General features: G+C 40.8%; 2 protein-coding genes across 4 annotated transcripts in view; one reads left to right on the top strand and one right to left on the bottom strand.

The window, feature by feature from the left end:
• The first annotated feature begins 604 nt into the window (after positions 1–604).
• On the top strand, positions 605–12,281 carry CDV3 (CDV3 homolog). Of its 2 annotated transcripts, none has more exons than XM_054991221.1 (5): positions 605–1,204; positions 3,854–3,933; positions 4,612–4,748; positions 5,548–5,707; positions 6,826–12,281. In XM_054991221.1, the coding sequence occupies exons 1-5, from the start codon at positions 974–976 to the stop codon at positions 6,950–6,952; spliced, it is 735 nt and encodes a 244-aa protein (XP_054847196.1). In that variant the 5' UTR covers positions 605–973; the 3' UTR covers positions 6,953–12,281. The 2 variants fall into 2 exon arrangements, with proteins under 2 accessions (XP_054847196.1, XP_054847197.1); XM_054991222.1 differs by having other exon boundaries at positions 609–1,204; positions 7,258–12,281.
• Positions 12,282–13,920: 1,639 nt separating this feature from the next.
• TOPBP1 (DNA topoisomerase II binding protein 1) overlaps positions 13,921–20,743 on the bottom strand; it is a 34,188-nt gene continuing 27,365 nt past the window's right edge. For both annotated transcript variants that reach the window (XM_054991619.1, XM_054991620.1), the window contains exons 23-28: positions 20,321–20,435; positions 19,976–20,139; positions 17,745–17,885; positions 16,392–16,481; positions 14,805–14,966; positions 13,921–14,152 (exon numbers count right to left, since the gene is read on the bottom strand). In XM_054991619.1, the coding sequence (XP_054847594.1) occupies positions 14,006–14,152; positions 14,805–14,966; positions 16,392–16,481; positions 17,745–17,885; positions 19,976–20,139; positions 20,321–20,435 (819 nt within the window). In that variant the 3' untranslated portion in view covers positions 13,921–14,005. The remainder of the gene's footprint in view (positions 14,153–14,804; positions 14,967–16,391; positions 16,482–17,744; positions 17,886–19,975; positions 20,140–20,320; positions 20,436–20,743) is intronic.

Below are 20,743 nucleotides of genomic sequence, written 5' to 3'. Positions count from 1 at the left end.
AAACCAGCATAAACCTATCCATAAACCAGACCGCAGACCAGGAGCCCATATAGCAGACTTTTTAAAATAACACCTAAAAGTGTAGGTTAAAAAGAATATTGGTCTGGTACGCAAAAGATATTAAAATAGAGTAAAAATAGGGCAGTTAGAAGCATGAAGCCGCCGCCTGCTTGTTGTTTATTCGGGGAGAAACAAGAAGCCAGACAGACGAGACTTTCAGCCACATCTGCGGCTTCCTTTCGCCCCGCCACAGCCCATTCATCCTCAGAGAGCACAACTAGCCACAAGTTCCTTCTGCGCAACCGCAGCTCCTACTCCTCCTACGTTGTGACTGCGCCCCACCCCTTTCGCGCCAACGAACCTTGCTCTCTCTCTCCAAGAATCCCCTCCCCCTCTCCCCCAACGGACCAATCGCTCCTTTCGAATCTGACGTCCTCCCCGACCGGCACGCACGAGCCCGTCGTCCGCCGTCTGTTCCTATTGGCTGGAAGGAGCCTTCCTTTCGGCGGGTTGGTCGGCGGGTGGTGAGGAGCATGCGCTCTATCTCCTTCCTGCGCAGATACCCAATAAGGCGTCTCTCAGAGGCCCACGTTACAGGAGTTCCTGCCTCTTGGCCCCGCCCTTCTATCTCCCCCTCCCCCCTTTTCCTTGGGCTGTGTCAAGCGGCGGCCACCAACGTGGAGAGCGGAAGCCGCGTTCGAGCGGGCGCCGCCGCGTGAGGGACAGAAAAGAGCCGGCGCGCGGGTGGGCCGTACCACCGCCCGAAGAAGAGGGGAGCGCCGGGCTCTCAGCCGCACGTGAGGCTGCGGGGCGGCGCCGGGATTTCACCAGTGAGGGTGGTCCCCGCTTGCCCTCACCTCAGCCACCGGGGCGTTGGAGCGGCCCAACCGCCCGGCAGGAGGACGACGCGTCCAGTCAGTCACAACCGGTTTAAACCGGCGCGTGAGGAGAAGGAGACGCCGCTGCCGCCGCCATGGCCGAGACTGAAGAGAGGAGCTTGGACGATTTCTTCGCCAAGCGAGACAAAAAGAAGCGGAAAGAGAAAAGCAGCCGGGGAGGCGCTGCTGCCACAGCTTCCTCGGCAGCTTCTTCCAGTGCCGCCGCAGCTGCCGCTGCCGGAGGGGTCGGGGGAAGCCGGCAAGCCGAAGGCGGTTCTGGGGCGGCGCCCGGCGCCAACACCGCTACTGCTAAGGGGGTGAACAAGGTATGGATTGGGGGCTGGCGGGTGGCGGGGCGGGGAGAGAGAGATGCGGCGGAGGAGGGAGGGAAGGGGAGCCCTTCCCCGGCGGCTTCCTGTGGGCGTCGGTAGCTTCCTGCCGGCAGAGGGCGCCGCCGTGGGGTCGGGCGGCCTCTGGCCTGGCTCTGGGGTGTTGGAACTCGCACCCACCACCCGCCTGGGATTCCTAGGTGCCGGCCGGGGGACCGCGGGCGCTCCCTTGCCCTTGGAGGCAGGCAGGTGGGCGGGAGGACTGCTGCGAGGTCTAGCGAGGGAGTTTATTCAAACTTATTTTTTCTCCGTAGTCCTGAAGCGGTTGAGGTAGGTGGCCCTGGCTGGAGCTGCTTAGACTGTAGTTTTCCTCGAAGCGTTGTAGCTCATTACCGTTAATTTAACATTGGAAGAAAAGGGCGTTTTCTGCTTGCTCGCTCTCCCAGTGTTTTTTTAATGGGTTCTAAACCTGAAAAACGTAAAAGTAGGATTTGTTTTGAAAGCTGTGGAACATTTTCCACATAGTACATATTAAGGAAATAACAGTTATTAGATGAGGGAACACTTCTCCTTGGTCTCTAAGGTTGGACTCAGATATTGCTGCTCTACTGCAAACCAAGACACTTACCCATCTGAAGCTGAGAAGGGTTCCAATCCATAATTCATCAGTTGCAGTTCTAGTCTTGCTGACCTCTTTGGAGTGTTACTTCTTACAATTTTGGGCTAAAATGCACTAAGTTAATTAAGAACCGTTTGCTGTTCCTTTTCTTTCTTTCCCTGTCCCCTTTAGAGCTGCTGTAGCATAGAGGTTACATAGTTGCACTGTGAATCAGCACTCTGGTGGTTCAAATTCCATTACTGCCCCAGAGCTCAGTTTGGGGGCCTTGAGTAAACCTCTGGTCTCAGCCCTGAGATGTATTGTAGGGATAATAATAACACTGACTTCAGTCGCTGCTCTGTCTAAAAAAACAGTATATAAGTACTGTTATTATTTTCAGTATTTGAGGCTAAGCTTCAAGGCTTAAAGAAACTCTTTTTCTGTTTCTGAGCTTAAAGCAGGCATTTATGAGCATTGTCACAGTGAGTAAATTACTTTTGTTAGAAGAGCCCAGTGCTGGGGGACCAAGTAGGTACATGGAGATTGCTTCCAGTGGCTCCAGATAGAGCTGTTCATGTGCAGAGGCTTCTCACCCAATTCATTTTTCTATGTACATCTGTAAATTGGCCAGAAAGACACTTATAGTAGAAAGGGGAGAGTAGTCCATCTGTGCTCAGCAGCTGAATGCCTACAGGTGATTCTGAAGAATGAATTGATTAAAGTGTAGCTATACAAACACTTGTTCGTGCACGCCATTGCTAAGGCAAGGCAAAATGACTACCTAAATGTGTTTTGATGCTAGGCCTATGAGACTACCTACCAAAGGAGAAACACTTGACTTGTTTGCTGTTCTATTATTTCATGAGCAAATGTTGAAAGTCTTACTGTTTGTTCAAACAATTCATAATGTTACTTTGAAAAGAATATATCACAAACTCAGAGAGCAACTCTGTTAGCAAACGCTTTTCATTGTAGTGTTTTTTGCTTAGCTGTATGAATTTGCTGGGAAATATGGGTTAGTGAGTGCCCTAGATGATTGTTTCCCAATTGAAATTTCTTCCTTAGTGAATAAGGATAATTTTAATTTTTTTAAAAAAACTATTGGTTTAGAGCCTTCACACATGAATGGCTCTGAAACAGAGGGTACTCCAGCATACGTGCTGCTGATTTTTCTCCCACTCTTAATCCCATATGCACGTCTCTGAAAACTGACCATAGAAAGTCAGAGAGCTGGTATGATATAGTAATTAGTGCTGTACTCGGAAGGCTGGATCCAAATCCCTACTCACCCATGAAGCTTGGTGAGTAACCTCAGACCAGTCACTCCCTCTCTCAGCCTAATCTACCACGCAGGGAAGTTGTGAGGGAAAAATGGAGGGCAGGAAAATGTAAGTTGCCCTCAAATCTTTTAGGCAAGGGTATAATAAAAATGATAGACAAGAAGACCTTCAAGTGGTTTATGGAGAGGAGCCAGGGGTGTGAGGGGGCAGAGATATTTAAACATACATTCATATGTCTTGTGTTCCGAGCTGCAGGATCTTCCACTGTAAGCCATTTGTCTGTTGACTGGGGAATGAAGGGCATAACAGGAAACATAGGGCAAAAAATTAAATGTCTGCATGCAGACACAAATTCACGCTTGCCATAAGGAGCCTTTGGGAAGTACATTTTTGAAAAAAACGTGATAATATTATTGTTGACCAATATTGTGAGGCATGGCACTAAAAGTATGTTTCAGGGCCTGTTCTGTCAAGAAAATACATTAAAAAACTTCACATGTGCTATGTAATGTAAGTAATAGGCACAAATAATGCTAAAATGTTGAGCCTTACCCAATGAGGTATATCAAGTGCTCTCAAAAAGTTAACATTTAAATAGGTATTTCAAAAATAACAATGTAGTCATTCTGTGCCTTCATATGACACCAGTTTTAACTTCAGAACTGGATTTTCTGATATCCTGCCCTGAGCTTGTGTGTGTGTGTGTTTTATGGTTATTTCAATGCTAATTGCCCGGTAATGAGCCTGCATAATACTTTTGTCTTTCAGGAAGAGGATGACTGGAAGGAGTTTGAACAAGAAGAAGAAGTTGACTATAGTGGTCTCAGAGTACAGTCCATGCAAATTAGGTATTATAGTCCTCGGAATACAAATCTGTTAAAAGAACACTGAACTAGTTAAGTTTGTGTCTGAATGATACAGTCTTCATAAAGCTCATAACTTGGTTCAGTTAGGCTGGCTTCACTTTAATAGTTGAAGAAATGCTACTGATCAAGTCATCCTTAACAGTATTTACCACTTGATAGTTTATATTGCTTCAAAGCAATCCCTGCCACATGTGACTCTTACCCATTTTGGGGCCTTAGCAATTCTTTTTATAATTTATAAGATATTGAAAATAACAAAACACAACATATTGCATGTTTAAGTTGTTCCTGGATGTTCTCACAGTTAAGGAGCTAGCAAGGTTATCAGAACCATGATTCACTCTGCTTCACTTAATCTTACCTTTAATTATCACTGTTAAAACACATGTGAGCAGCAAACATTAGGTTTCTCAGCTTGTCTTTCCCCTTGAGATGTTTAATTCATGGAACTGTACATCTTTATTGACCTGTAGTTTTATGATGCTTCTCTACAGCGGTTACTTGCTTTTCTTGAGTAGATAATACTGTGCTCATATGGTGAGCACAGCAAAATGCACAGAAATCTTCATTTTATTTTAGATGGTTAACAGCAAAATATATGAAATGGGTAGTGTTGTACATGCTTATAATCTGCACAACACTTTTTTTCTTTTTATTCAGTGAAAAAGATGATGATGAAGGTGAAAAGAGAGAAGAACCAAGGGATTACAGTGAAGAACCTGGCAGTGGCATGGATAAGTCGTTTGGCCCTTGGAATAGATCTGCTACTACACAAAACCCTGTAGTTGAAACAATTGGTAAGCTTTGTTTTTCTTTGTTGGTTTTAAATGACTATAAACTAGGTAGCTTTATTGGATCCTCCATTACTTCACTGTTGAATAATCAAAGCAAAAAGTTAATGCTTCTTTCTAACTTAAAGAATAATGTTTTGGACGGTCCCATGTTACTTCATATCAGAACTGGGAAGCCATTTTACTAGGTGCCAGATAGTACCGTTTAGTTTTTTGGCAATTAGGACTATTAGTTATAAAAGTTACGGTTTTAACATGTGAGTATTGTGGGAATGCCATTTGTAACATTTAAGGAAAATGAGTGTTGCATTTTTATTTAGGCAATTTATATACTTCACCTTTTTTCTGACAGACAGGACCTGATTAGAACAAGGAGTGCTGCTTGTCATCTGGTTAGATCCCATTTGTTGTAATTGCCTAGCAGCAAACATATCTGCATTACTTGCCTTTTCTCAAGAATGATGTACATGGATTTTCTTGCTGTTTTGTATGTGTCACATGTTTTGCTGTTTATTGAAGGAGCAGAACATAAACAGAAGAAAGGTCTCATGCTTAAAGAATCTGAAGAATAAGTTCTAAAGAGCTGTTCTGTATTCCATTGTTGTGATGTTGTTTTGTAGACTGTTTTATGTAAAATAGATTGCCAACTAGAACAAAGAAACAGATTACCATTAAGTGTAGATCATATGTTCAGAACGCTAGGCGATTGTGTATAGTATTATGAAACTTGAGTTATGCCAGAATGTTCCAAATTAGTACACACATTTGTTTATATTTTGTTGTTTGTAAAATCTCTCTAACTCAGTTACAGAAAGCCCAGAGCCTGTTCAGTCCAGTGGGGTATATCGGCCACCTGGTGCTAGAGAAACCAAGACACGGAAAACACCACAAGGACCCCCAGAAATCTATAGTGATACACAATTTCCATCATTGCAATCCACTGCCAAGCATGTAGATACCAGAAAGTAAGTATGGTAATAGCACTCTGTACAGATGATTCTTAATATTGCTCTTTTCCTAATCCTTCAGAGTTTCATAGTCTTGTCCACAGAGAATATAGAGAAATCAGGATGTACCATGGGACCCAAAGAAGCAAACAGGCTTTGATTATAAATATACATGTGGATTGTATTTATGCAGGTCCTGACAAGAGGCATTCTTAAACAATAATTTGATATTCAGAGATTGATTATAGGGATGTATTGATAGAATGTTGGAAATGCTGATCTCTGCTTGCCACAGGTGTCAAATCACAGCTCTCCATGGATATTAAATATCATGGGCCATTTGCAGGCTTTCAGAACTTCCCATAGCTTAACAGAAGAAATAAGGCTTTGCTTTAATTTTGAGCCTCCCATAGGTAGCTTTGTTAGCTAAACCGTCCACAACTTAAACTGTGGTTTGTGAGTTCGATTCTTGTCTGTCTGAAATAAAATGTTTTCAAAGATACGGTCTTACCTCTCACAATTTCACTAGATCTAGAATTGTATGGTACAGCTGACATTCAAAAAGCGACTTTAGGCACATCCAGATCCTTGAGTGTACCTTTTTGAGTTTGAACAGCAGACTCCCATGCCATATCACAAGACTCATCTCTCTTAAAAGCTGTATGCTTTGTGGCATTTGGGGTGCCGCAAAAAAAACCCCTTCAAACCTCCTTTGGTCTTGTGGTTCTCTGAAATGAAGTCTGTGCTTTCAAACAGCTGTTGAATTTTCATTCAATTAGACCTAAATATTCAGAAGTGTTGTGTATTGTACTAGTGTTCAGACTTCTGTTTGAGTCTGTTATAGCCACAATCCAGTATTCGTGTTGGACTTAATAAAAGATGGAAAATCCTCAGTTCTGCCATTGGTGTTTCAAAAGCAGTTTGTGTAATGAGATTGTAGTCTGTTATAATGATCCTGCTAGGCATGCACAGGACCGTAGCCATGTTTATGAGTTCCCTGGATTGTAAGCTATAGCTCCATTGCGTCAGTGGCCCTAGCCATGGAACTTTATAACTAAAGCTAGTGACATTGAATTAATATTACTGAGGGGCAAGGGCGTTTAAGACACTTACTGATTACATTTATTTTCCCTTAGGGATAAAGAAATGGAGAAGAGCTTTGAAGTAGTAAAACACAAAAATAGAGGTAGGGATGAGGTTTCAAAAACCCAGGCAACTAAACTTCAGCTAGACAACCAATATGCTGTGCTTGGGGATCAGTAAAGCTGCACACACATTACAATTAAGGAATGGTTATTTGATACCCTTCCAGTCTAAGGTAACTAAACTACAGCTATTATGAACATGCCGTCTTATTTCTACTGGATCTACTGCAACAAATGCAGACTACTTTGACGTAAGTGATTGGCTCTTCTGCACTATGGAAGTATGTTTAATATGGTACACCTGATTTCTTCCTTGGATGTAAGGGATGTTAATGTAAGTGGTCGAACAAGAGTCCCCAGTATTTTGATTACTCTGCAAAACTGTCTGCAGCCAGTGGTTATTTCAAATCTTTTTATGTTCAGATACTGAGCCTTCGTAAGGGTTGACTACCTCAGACTTGCTGCACTCATTGTGGACACCATGTGGATCACAACTTCTGGAAAAGGTTACAACTCTTTAGTGGCCATCTGAAACTCGAAACCAGCTCTACTGGATTCCTCTCAGAAATCCTGCAGAAGTCAGCCATCTGGGTTCTGATTTAGTATAAATAACAAATTAAAGTGACCTTAAATGAGCAACTTGTCCTGTGCCCCCACTTACAACATCCTCTTGTATGTAGCCATAACTAACTAGAAACCTCTAGTATATACCACTTTCAGAAATATGCAGCGAACTGTTGACCTGTAGTTTGTTTACCTTAATTTGATTTAAGTTATCAGAAATACACAGCTAGATAAAAAACATAGGGATGCTAGTCTGCATATGTTAACTGTTTTCAACTATGTAAACTTCATTTTAAAGTGCAGAAATTGAGAAAATTGCAGTATAGTCAAGTAGGAGCATGGAATATGCAGACTATCCACTAGGGTTTTTCTTTTTTCTTTTCTGGGGTTCAATGGATGAGGATTTCTGTAGGTTTGCATTCAGTGGCCAATGTCTGTACTTCCTTAGCATCTGGAACTTAAGTTTGAAAAAACATGCCATATACTTACCTTTAACTTCATATTATGGCAAGTAACAGCTGTGGATAGCACAGTATTGTGTTCGCAGAATGAAAGTAATTCCGTGTTGAGTGAAAAATGTCTTTTGTTGTGGCTTCTTACTGGTTGAAATTTGGAAATATTTTGGGAATAAGATGTTGCATTTACAGCAATTTTCTTCCTCTGCTGCCCAAAGATTTAGTGATAACTTCAGTTGTAGGTCAGTCTTCTGACCAGCTATGTCCATTTATTCGGGGAGAAGCTAGTATAATAGTACTTTGTGCTAAGATTTGTGCTGTATTGTACTATGTAATATTAACAATGGTTAGAATGCTATTCAGATCCTAAAGAAAAGGATGTGGCTGATATTGATATTGTCTCTTAGCAGTTGATTGGCAGTGGTGTCAAATCATTGGTTTATTGGGAGAACCAACAGTTTTCCCTATCTCAGTGCTTAGAATGTCAATGGCCTTATCCCTGTAAAGAATTGCTTACCGTAACTGAAAATGACTCTAAATAGTTGCATTTTTATATAGATTTAAGGTAAGGAAGCCAGGCTTCTGGGTACCCAGATCACTGAATGTAAACCTACAGTTGACGCCATTGAACCATATATATTTCCTGAAAATGTATTTGCCAACAAAACTTTAGCGGGTTAGTAAAGTTGAAGAACTAAGATTATGTGGATTTGTATGTCACTTAATGGCATTGTGGAGACATAAAATTTTAAATCCCAGCTTTGGCATTTTATTGAGGTTGTTATTACACAGGAATCAAGTTTTAATATACTATATGATAGGGTAGATGAAGCTGTCCTTTGTATCTTCACTTGAGTTCTTGGGCATGGTTCACAGAGCAAGAAAACATTGTAACATTAATAAATAAATGGAAATGTACATGAATTCTGGAGTCTAATGAATCTTTACATGTAGTTCTGATGATACCATGCATCATTAATCATGATAAAACTGATGTATGATTATGAAGTTGAAACTTGAGGCTGCTGTCTTACGCAGATTATCACTGAACTCCTGAGTATATGTGCATAGGCATGGTCAATAAACCATCAGCTGTGCACTATTGATAAAGATGGGTATCCCTCCAGTTAGCTTGGCTAAGTCTGATCACTGTCTACCTCACCCTGCATTGCCACTCGCAGATACCACAGATGAAGTGAAACTGAAAGTGATTTTGTGCTCTTGGTGAGGAAGCAGCACTGTTGAGGTTGGCAGTCAGTTGCTGGTAGTTAAGCAGACTTGCCTGCTGGTCCACATTAAATTCCTTGTAACATTAGATTTTGGGGCTGCTTCAAGTGTAAGAATTTTTCACATTGAAGAACATAAGCATTGAAACATTAAGCCATTCTGTTTTCTGTCACCAAATAGATTCAGAAAACAAGGCTCAACTCTAAATTTTGGTTAAAAATACAGCATATAATTCCCACTAAACCACTGAATTCTATATTATATTCTAATTTTCAATTATATTCTATATGATTGTCCATTTAGGACTTAGTATTGTCCTGCTTGGTAGACTTGTATCTTCATAGGGAGTCAATGAATAATTTGTATGCATTTTTTTACTTCATGACTGAAGTTTCAGCATCTTAACATATGTCTGGCTACTTTTCTAATAAATTCTGCTGTATAATTGTTTTACTAAAGACTCATGGGCTTAGAAGGAATGAAAGAAAGCAACTTCAGTACAAATCAGTGATGCTTCATTCTGGACATCTGTCTGCAAGTTAGTTTGCATTTAAATGTTGGCTGATGACAGAAGAAAATGTTAATCCTTGTCTTAGATTCTGTTGAATGCCAGCAGAGCAGCACTTGAAAAAGGGAACTTCTCTGATTTCCTTCTTGCACTGCAGTTTTCTGTTCCCAGGTTTCTGTCAGCTTTGGGAGAGATGTGTAGCTGCAGTTGGTGGGTAAAATTGGTGAAAATTATCTCCCTTTTTTGACTGATGGAGTGCTTTCCACTATCAGAAAACATAGATATGATCCAAGCCAATGTTTCTAGTGAAATCTATCTGAAGTTCAGAATAGAACTAATCCGGCTAACCTGCTAGTAGTGTTCATTCAGGATTTGTGTGTTAGCTATCTTTTCATGAGTGCATACGAAAGCTGAAAAACGTTTAACAGAACACTGACAATATTTATAAGTGGTCATAAAATTAGGGCTACATTAAAATTACACTAGTACAATGTCAGTTTTGTTTAAGGTAAGTAGTCACAATGTGTCTCAATTAACTTAAATGTACTTTAGTGGAAAAGGGGTAAACAAGATAAGACAGGTTTATGTATAATCTGTAATTTTGATAACCTGAGGAAAGTGTGGAGCTTTTATTTCAAAAAAGTCTGTTGGTAGGAAAGGGATCTTGGGAAGGGCATGTTCATTCTGTGAAAGCATTAGGAGCGCCTGCGGGGCCTTTTCAGGGGCTTTTGCATTAACTCTACTCTATTGCATTGAAACCACAAGCTGTATGCAGATGTGCCTCTGTCTAAAGGGCATACATAGTCTGGCTATCAGTATCAGACTACATTGCTAGTATACTTGTTTGGTGCAGAGTGTCACACTGGAAAAGGGAGGGCTTATGGTAGGCTTCCCTTTGCATTAGACCCTCCCCCTCCTGTCCCCGGTGATTGACATCCAATACATAACTAACAGGGAGACCAATCTTGAACTCTGTTGACCACCTTGCAGGCTGTGCACAGAGTCAAATCTGCTTACATGTCTTATATGTACTCTTGACTTCAATGGGACCTGTATATCGAAATCTTTAGCACTGAGGCCTTAGACTGCTGTAAAGATCCCCAATGTTATAATTACTACGAAAGTGATGTTACCATAGCTGTCTGTGTTGTAATGGTCCAAGGAAATCTACATTATGTTGGCTAAACTGTGGCCAAGTGCAGCTAGCTGTAGCAATAGCTGCACTGACTGCTTTCAAAAAAATTCAGGCAAGGTACATACTGTATTGAATAGATGTATTGTCGAAGGCTTTCACGGCTGGAGAACGATGGTTGTTGTGGGTTTTCCGGGCTGTATTGCCGTGGTCTTGGCAATTGAATAGTCTATTCAAGTCTATTGAATAGACTTCTTAATTGTGAACAATTACAATGGAAACATCCAAGGCTAATAGTAAGCACTCGATGAAACCCACCCAAGGAAGCAAAAACTCCAAGCCTATAGAAGATTGCAGCCTGGACTAGTGGATACCTAAATAAGTAAATATGTCCAAATAGTGATTTTTGTTCCTGCTGTGCAGCTGTAATACTGCAGTTTAATGTTCTGTCCAAGACAACTCTCCAAAAGCGGAAAAGAGAGAAAAGTACTTGACGGGAGAGTTCAGAGGATGCAAGACTTTCTGTTGACCAAGAGGTCTGAAGTAACAAACATGTATGCAACAAGTAATCTACACAATGTCCAGAATGATGTGGTAGCCTCCTAGATAATACTTTTGCAGATGAGGTAAGGGTAGCTTGCCTGGGTGTTCCCCACTACCCATAGAAAATGGGGACATTTGATGTAGCTTGGCCCCCATGGAATAGCTTACTTTTACAAAGACTGCATCTTAGTGGAGGAGCAATAAAAAAATACCCCACCTGTAATTGGAAGTCCTACCATCTCCTTCTCTGCAGTGTTAGACTAGTTATGAGTCAGGAAAGTAATATGAAGAAATACTTCAGGAGCAGGGATTCTCTCAGAAATCTGCTTTTCTGTGTGATAAGTGAAGGGGGATGTCTTTAAACTGCAATATCAGATGCAATTGATTTTAAGAGGCATAAATGACTTCATTTTAAGGGCACAAAACAACAGACTTCATGCTGCTATAGAATACACTCAGGCCTATTAATAGTTTAATACTCAGCAAACAGCAAGATCGTGAACATAGAAGAAAAGCGATCCAAAGGATAAAAGCAGTCTGTTTTGAGTTTGGGATAGGAATGGATAGAAGTCTCATGGTGCCTCAGTTTTTTAAGTTGTAAAGACAATACTTCCCTACCTCACAGGGGTGTTGTGAGGGTAACTTCACTATAGAGTGTTTTTGAGTTTCCCTGATGGAAGGTGCTACAGAAGTGCAAATCATAGCTAATCAGCTGAGGTCTGGTAGCTGCTTGGCACAATAAGCAAACATTCAGCTTTGTTCTCATTAACAGTATTTTGCTACCACTATACAAAGCTTCCCTACAAAACACATACTAAATAATACTGATCATGTAAGAAAGCATGGTTGAGTTTTTTCAATCTTTATGCATCCTTTTCTGGTTTTATGTGATTAACTGTGCAGATCTAATTGTATTAACAAGGTTCTTTGGTTTTGCATGGAGATTACTTAAGATCATCTGTCATTTTTTGTAAAGTCCCTGAATAAAATAAACTTATGTTCACACTGTTTAATAGAACATTTTCATGACTGCTGTTCTTAAATTCAGTGAGCCCTCCATTATTTTAGAAAGCCCACTCACTTTACCAAATAGGAACCACTGCAGAACTAGGAGCTGCCATTTATGTTTGTCTTGCAATGGCTGTTATAAAGAAAATAGGTAGGGGTAGAGTACTATGATTAAACAGTTTGTATACCAGCCTTATACTGGGACAGGGACTATACACTATTCTGCTGGGTACTGTCTGCTAATGTAGACATGCATCTACGAGGAAGTTTCTGTGTTGCTAAACATGCCATGGTAAAGTAGTTATTCCTCGTTTCAGAAGGATTTCATCTCTGTACTCCTTTTCTTTTTCAAATTTTTTTCAAATTTTCTGCTCCTACACCCTATTGCATCTTTCACTGAATGTCCTGTTGTTCATTCTTGTGCTTTGCTCAGTAAATATCCAAGCTATTTACTGTATTGTATTTTCGCTTGCATCATGGTACAGTAGCTGAGCATGATTTTTAGAAGAGAGATACAAAAACTAAAATTCTAGTGAGCATCCAGGAGTGACTTGAGTCACTATTTTGTTTCCTTTTCCACAAAGCAGCTGACCAGTAAAAAGGTGCCTGTAAGTTCTGTTCTGGGCATGTAGTACACTGATGAAATCAGTGTACCCTTAAGAGGAGATACCTACAAATTAAGATTCTCAGCAATTTCCTTTTTTAAAAAAGGGCAAATATTGAGTGCTTCATACAGCTATTGAGATGTGTTGCCTTACAATTCAGTGGAGCCATTATACTGTCCTAGAGATCAGGAAATTATAATTGCTATAATAGAAGCAAATTTAACAGTGTATCAATGTTTGCTCATGATGTCTTTACTTCCACGAAGATGGTAGATAGTAGGTAGAAGTGAATTACACAAATACAAGGGAAATACTAAGTGCTGAAAATAAACTACAAACTTTTAAGGGCAGCTGTTTGCATGTTGTGTTTGGAACTGGAGGTGTAGACATTGCATTTCTTAGCCAACAGGAGGGGAGAAAGGGCATCGCTTCATTGGGGTCTATTTCCATTAAATGCTAGAGTCAGGAATTTGAAAGACTTAGAACTTCTACTGAGTAGACTTGTTTCTCAGTTCCTTCTGGCTCTACTGAACAGACTGGCTATTTACATACCTTTTCCAAGGTATTTTCTTGTAGACTTTGGATGAGGTGACAGGGAAATGATTCTGTCTGTGGATAGCTCCAATACCTGTTTATCACAAGGTAAAGAATCCCATAGTACTTTTCAAATGTTCAAGGAGCCCCCGAACATTACCACACCGTGCCAGTGCTAGTTATAGCCGCCTCTTCCTGGGTGGAGACCAGGAGCTCCAAAGAGCTATAATGGTGTGTTGAAGCCAGCATGTTAAAGGCTTGCTTCCCATATTCAGAGAACCTCTACAATGCTTAGCTGGCATGCTACTGCAATTTTTATGACCTTAAAACTTACCTTAAAAGACTGCCTCAGAAAAAGGGGGCTTTTTTGTTTCTAACCATGAGATCTAGGTTATTTGATGGTATACAAGATACAAAAGAACCAGTGGTTAATATATGTTCACAGAACCATTACAAACAGCAAACTTCAGGAGCCGTTTTTTGATAGTTAAGAACACAGCTGACACAAAATACTACAAAAGCATTTAATGTCTTTTCATGTTGAAAGAAAACAAATAGAAATGGAAAATTCATTATATTTAAAGGTAAAGCAGTCTCAATTCATTCTGGAGCGCTTGACTGTGTGTGCTGTTGCTTCAGGAGCTTTTCGTTTTTGTGATAACCCATTTCCTTGTTCTTTGCCATTCTGAAGATAGGCAGTGGCTTCGGGCAATCGATAGCATTCCATTGGTGGTGGTGGTTCCTTAAAACAAACAAAACAATTAAGTTTTCAAAGAAATAAAACAACTCTTCCTGTAGGTGCCATCCTTTTAGAGCTAAAATTCCCACTGAGTGTACATTACAAGCATGCATGTGAACGCGCACACACCCAGAGTAAGTAGCTCACACTTTTGGCATCCCTAAGTTCTTTATCAGAAACACTCCATAATTTCTTCCCCAATCTCTCCACTACAATGCTGCCCTACTTTCGCACAAGGGAAGGCATGCTGCATAAAAGTCCCTCTCTAACAGGCAGAGGTTCCCTCACAGATGCTTCCAATGACAGTGGAGAAGACCTAGTTTCTGGCGACTCTCATCATGGATGCTCCATCCAAACTCACTTGCAACACAACAGAAGAGCAATAGAAAAGACAAACTACCCCTCAAAAATGTCATGATGTCCACTTATTTCAAGGGTTTTTCTTTTATCTGTGCAAACAGGATTCAATTGTCATGATCTAGTCACAAAGGACAACCCAAAGCTCTATGTAGCCTTTTCTACAATTATGTGCACAGCTTTTTCCTACTAGGCTGCAGAAGCCCTTCTGCAATCCATCACAGCTGCTGGGTAACAGCCATGATGTTCAAGATAAGACTTTTGAAACTGTTCCATATTATAGTCCCAAAATGCAAACCTCTATAAGGTAATCAGCAATATATTCAGGTTTCAGGCAATTCACTCCTTGAGCTGCAGCCTCTTCTACATTGACTCTTATATCTTCTGGCTTCAGTTTATTAAAATCAGCAAAAAGGTGAGTGACTTCTTTAAAAAGAACAGAAGAATAACCAGGCAACACCTATAGATACAAAACAAAAGGGATTCAAGTTTCCAACTGGAGCTAGCATATAATAATAACTGTGCTTATATACTACTATTCTGGACAGAGTACCCCACCCAGAGCGGTGAACAAGTTAGTGTTGTTATTATCCCCACAATGCAGCTGGGGCTGAGAGGAGTGGCTTACATCCAAGGCCACCTACTGAGCTCATGGCAGTAGTGGGATTTGAACCAGTAAAGTGCTGATTCATAGCCAAACCATTTAACCACTTTGCTACAGCAGCTCTCTCTTATATGTTGAAAATATTAATGATTACAGCATTTATTCAAAACAAAAGGTGGAGGGGGTTTTTGTCCTGTCCTGGATGGCCCAGGCTACCCCAATCTCATCAGCTTTCAGAAGCTAAGCTGGGTTGCTATGCAGAGGCAGGCAATGGCAAACCATCTCTGTTTGTCTCTTGCCTTGAGAACCCTGTGGAGTCATTACAAGTCAGCTGTGACTTGATGGCAGTTTCCACCAGTATTACATTTTAAGGGGTCTTCTTACATTCAGGGTTATCTTACATTTAAGTAAAAGTGGCAGTAAATGTACCCTATTCTATTTAAGTAACCCTTTCAAATGATACTTTGGGAAGGGAGGCGAAGCCTGGTGCACAGCCCCCAGGACGGTTCTGGAACAGAAATCACAGTTGGCTTTAGTCTGGTGGAAATATAATCTAGTACTAATGGTTGCAGATGTATCTAGGCTCTATTTGCCTGAGTCCCTAATCCCTATGCTTTTCTGGCACTCTCAGCTCCTCTGCCCATTTTCCAGCAATGCCATCTTTCCCATCCTCCTTGTAAACTCCCAGGGAACAAGAGTGAACACAGATGGACTGCTGCCATTAGAGCTGTTCTGCATTTCTGTATAGCACAGGTAACTGTTCTCTACCTCCCATGCAGACTCCAAAAATCATTCTGAAGGCTATGAACCAGGCTCTCTTTATCATTTAAACTTAAAGAACAAGCAGGCAACAGCGAGAACGGGACTTACCTGGTCCCAGGGTGACTTCCTTGCCACAAACATCTTCACAAATAGCCAAGTCTGAATCATACCGGAAAAGCAGAACACTTCCTTTCATTCTGTAAATTGTGGCCTCAGCACTAAGCTCTAACCATTTGCCTTCTTTTTACTTAAGTATTTGCAAAAATGTTACTGTTTTCTTCCATTCCACTTTTGCAAGTGGATTTGCATCAATAATGGGTTAGCAGTGAAATCAGCAAGAAAATTTTTTGAAGACGTTTAACAGACCTAGATTAATCCCCAAGATTAAATGATCCGCGTGTAAAGAGGTGTTCCTGGCTCGGCAGAAGTCCATCACTGTCGCCTAAGATGGAGTTTGTATAAGCAGCAACAATCTAAACTCTTACCCATAACCACCAACAATACTGATAACACACGCACCTTTGCTCCTCCTGATTCTAGAAGACGCTTGAAGCCTGCTTCTTTGGCTGGGTCAACATTCAAAACAATCTTCCAACCACTAAATGCTCCCTAGAAAAATGAGTCCATTTTTCAAAATAAAGCAATGCTGCAAAAAAAAAAGTAATCCCTACTCTATGTTCTTTCGTATTTTGAAAGAAGTTTTATCTTCATAATCATCTCATCCATTGTCAGAGAAACAGCACACGTTAAAAAACAAATCCCAATCCCACTCTCACTGGGACTTTGAATCTACAGATGCTTCCTAGGTATGCTCAATGCTTATTTTAAGAAGATTCTGTCCTGGACTTGAACATCTACATCTCAATGTGAATGTGGAATTCTCCAAACAGATACAGGGAACAATCCTTACCAGTTCTACTCAGAAGTCAGTCCTATTTTATTCAAAGGGGCTTAGTCCCAAGTAAGTGTTCTTAGGATTGTGGCCACAATCTTGCAGTGCCATTTAGAGGTGTATAAGCACAAAATACACATCTACTCAAATAACTGGGGGTGTGTACTTTAAAGAGTTGTTTCAGAACTCTTTGGTTTTCCTGGGAACAATCCTCATCTAGAAATCAACAAGGACTGAATTCTAGTCATTTTTCTGGATACACTCTGATGGGTGTGTGCAGAGGACAGAGGTAAACATGCCTCTGGATCAAATATTAGTTCTTCAGAACTCTGCTAGTTATATACTCCCAGGCCATGGTGTCTGAAATGAGCCACAGGCTCATATGGTCATTTTCTCCTCTCTTCCCTTAGTTTCTTCTTTCACATTCTGGTTTTCTCTATCATAGCTTGCATGCTGTCCTAATCCTGTGCAGTCTCTCCCAGTCATGGTTTGTGAGCCATCTGGAGGCAAGGCAGTAACCACCACTTGCTAATGCAGACACCACAACAAACGCTGGTTAGGAAAACTAGGAGGAGGAAAAGAGGATACAAGGCAGAGAAAGGGAGAGGAGGAAACCCATAACATGGGTGGCTAAACTTTTCTTTAATGAGAGCTACATTAGAGTAAAGAAAAATATCCCAAGCTATTCCCCCACCTCTAGCACGTAACCTAGTTTTGTTCTGTCCTACAAGCAGTACATGGATGAGGAAGAACACCAGAAATGAAGCTATCAGTAACACAGCAAAAACACCCCTATGTAATAAAGTTTTTAAAGCAAAACAAAAGCCTACAAGAACATTTTTTGCAGTATCTTACTGGGTCTTCAAGGAGATGCATGAGCTATCTTCCTTGTTATGGCGAATAAATTTAAAGATAAGTCTCAGAACAACTCTCAACACCCCGCCCTCCTCCCATAAATCCAAAGTACAACATTCTAGTACCTCAGTAATGCCCGTTTCCTTTTTCCTTCTTTGTATTGCTTTCCTCCATCTCATGGCTGCAACTGCTAATTTCTTCTGGATAATGCTCATCCCAGGAATAACACTGAGTATGGTATTATTTCCCCATTCATAATCTTCCTCCTAGAAGGAGGACAAGCTCTTATTCATAAAAATCTTGCCAAATTTTACAGGAAATTTCAAATAAAAAGTCCTAAGAGCAAGCCCACCTAGGAGTACTCATCATTTACAGGAAATGGAGCTTAGACAATCTCCTGAAAAGAAATTCCAAAACGCATCTTTCAGGCAAATGTAATAACAATTAGACTTAAGGAAAGAGACAGCTATATCTTAATCTTTCTCAGCATTCACAAATTAAGGCCGTAATCCAGAGCACTCAAGGGCAGACACAGAGAAGGGGACTTTTCTTGGAAGAGCATACTTCCCTTCCCTTCATGCTAGATAAAAATTGGCTTTTGTAACTATCCTGAGTTCAGAAAATAGTTCTTTAGCACAAAACACAGAAGCCTGTCACTCACACACACCCCAACTGTGGGATTTGCTGCGCATCCATTAGAATCAGGGTCTTGAAATCCAACTATCAATAAATACAAATTATAACTATATTACATCACTGTCACCTCAATCTCATTAAACAATCCTGTTTAGAAAGATTCTGAAAATAACTTGCAAATAGCAACTAAGTAGTAGAAGAAGTTCATTGTTTATGAACACACAGATGCTACTCAGTTTCATGACAACCCGCTTGGGAAAGGGAAATTATGGGTACTAGAGATACAAACTATGCAAAGTAATACAATAATTAGTAGTGGCACAGTAACAATAGCAACAATTGTGCGTCTAATTACCCATCCCACAACCATGGCAATCACATCTAGCCCAAAGGACTTGTGTTTAGGAGGCCTTGAAATGTCAAGAAATCTAGTGATAATGAATGAAAGAAATCCATTTGTATATGAAAAGCATTTGAATTAACCAAGCTCTTTGTTAGTTTTTACTGAAGCTTGAATTTTTGTGCCCTCATATTTTCAAGACAACTTGGTCTCTTCTCTTCCAAAGGGACTGATGGCCCTACTGAAAGAGAATGGGTTGGATCCTACACACCACCAGCACGTGTTGGCTGATGCATATATTTCTTGCCTTCCCTTTCCGCCAGCAGTGCTCTGCAAGTTCCAAAACGATAATGTTCAGAGTTGTGGGGGACGGGACATATGGACCAAAGGCAACATAGGAAGCTGCAGCAAGGAAGGGGGAGTGGGTAAAACTGGTCCTCCTGTCTCTTTGCCAGGGGCATTTTTGTGGGTGAAAGAGACAGGACAGTGGTCATTTCACCCATTTCTTCTTCATTACAGTCACCTGGGCTGCATGGTGTTTTGAACATGCAGGCACCTTAACCCCCACCCACCACCTCACTGGTTTGGTTTCTCAAGGGGCTGCTAGGAGAAAAGGAAGGTGGAAAAGATCCACCTTTGCTAATTATATTAGAGTTTGTAGAATCCAGGCCTGCATCCCACACAAAGCAGCACAGATTTTTTTTAAAAAATGTGGAATTGTTATATATGTCAGCAGGAGCGAATACAAACACATGCAAGATTTCCACCAGAAAGAGATCTAACTGTGCAAAAGGAAAAAAGAATGGCAGCCAGAGGAAAAGAAACAGGGATCAGGATTTAACTTGATGGATGGTGAGTGGAATATTTGGGCCAACAGGGAACCAGGGGAAGGAAGATGATGTCATATGGCGATTCCAGCCCAGGACTAGCACCTGGGAGGCCTGGTTCAAATCTCTACTTCCTCTTGAAGATTACTGGGTGACCAGGGCCAGTCACTCACTCTCACCTTAGCTTACTTCACAGGGCTGTTGCAAGTATGAAGGGGGGCGGGGAAGGAGAACCATGAATGTCGCCTTCAAGGAAAAGGTAAAATAAAAATGAGGTGGATGCCAAGTTAGTTAACTGAATCTTATCATACAGGGCTTAAAAGTGATACAGTTATTCTTACTCCTCATATAATTTGTTTTGATAATTTAGGTTGGTTGCCTTTGGAAATCAAAGATATATTGTTTTTGGAATAAAAACATGCATGCCATAAGCCCATGGGCTCCCTAAATAAAGATATCCTGCTAAATTAAGACATTTTTCCAAGACCTGTCTTCAGAAGTTAAATATATTACGTTAAAATAGTAAGGGAGTGCCATCAACAGCAATAAATACCTCTACAAAACGCTGCACTGTTCTACATGCCTCCAGGTAGGAACGATGGAGCACCCACTTGCCAGCTGCCATTGATGCCAAGAATTTCTCATTGCGAAGAGGGCTTCCCACAACTGTGTGTGTACAGCGAGGGTCAAAGCACTGTTTCTCAAGCACCATCCCACCTAAAGAGAATTTTAACTCCAGTTAGTTAAAGATTCAGTTCCTACCACAGAAAGGATAATATTTATAAAATGAAAGGTTGTTTTATAAACCACATATAGGGCACAACATGTTCTGTATATACTCTGCAGTGCAAAATTAGCATCTAATCAAATAGCCCCAGCACTGTTGTGACTATTTTACCTAGCTCCTCAATCAAATGGCAATAATCAATTCGCTCTTGAAGGTTAAGGGAAGACAGCTGGAATTTGCGTTGTTTTTCTGGTTCATCATCAGCCTTCTGGTCTATTTTAAAAATCTGCAAGACAAAATTTGGGGAGATATGGAAAAGACAGATAAAACAATTAATCTGACACCTAATGATTTATTTTAAATGCATCAACTCTCTTACATAGAATGTAACTCAGTCATATTTTTGAGACTATATTTAATAAACCACTGGAGATAAACTTTGACCCAAAAGATTGTTCTTAAGTCTTTACAAAAAGAAAAGCTTATAATAAACACTTTTTCACACTGAGCAATTGCAGCCAGATAACTGTCAGGCCTGGCTAGGGCTCAGACTCTCCGCTTCATCCAACACAGTTGTATGAGTTAAAGGTCTTT

Source organism: Eublepharis macularius, chromosome 11 (genome assembly GCF_028583425.1).
Source record: "Eublepharis macularius isolate TG4126 chromosome 11, MPM_Emac_v1.0, whole genome shotgun sequence".
Lineage (NCBI taxonomy): Eukaryota > Metazoa > Chordata > Lepidosauria > Squamata > Eublepharidae > Eublepharis > Eublepharis macularius.
This window is presented reverse-complemented; position numbering and strand designations above follow the sequence as displayed.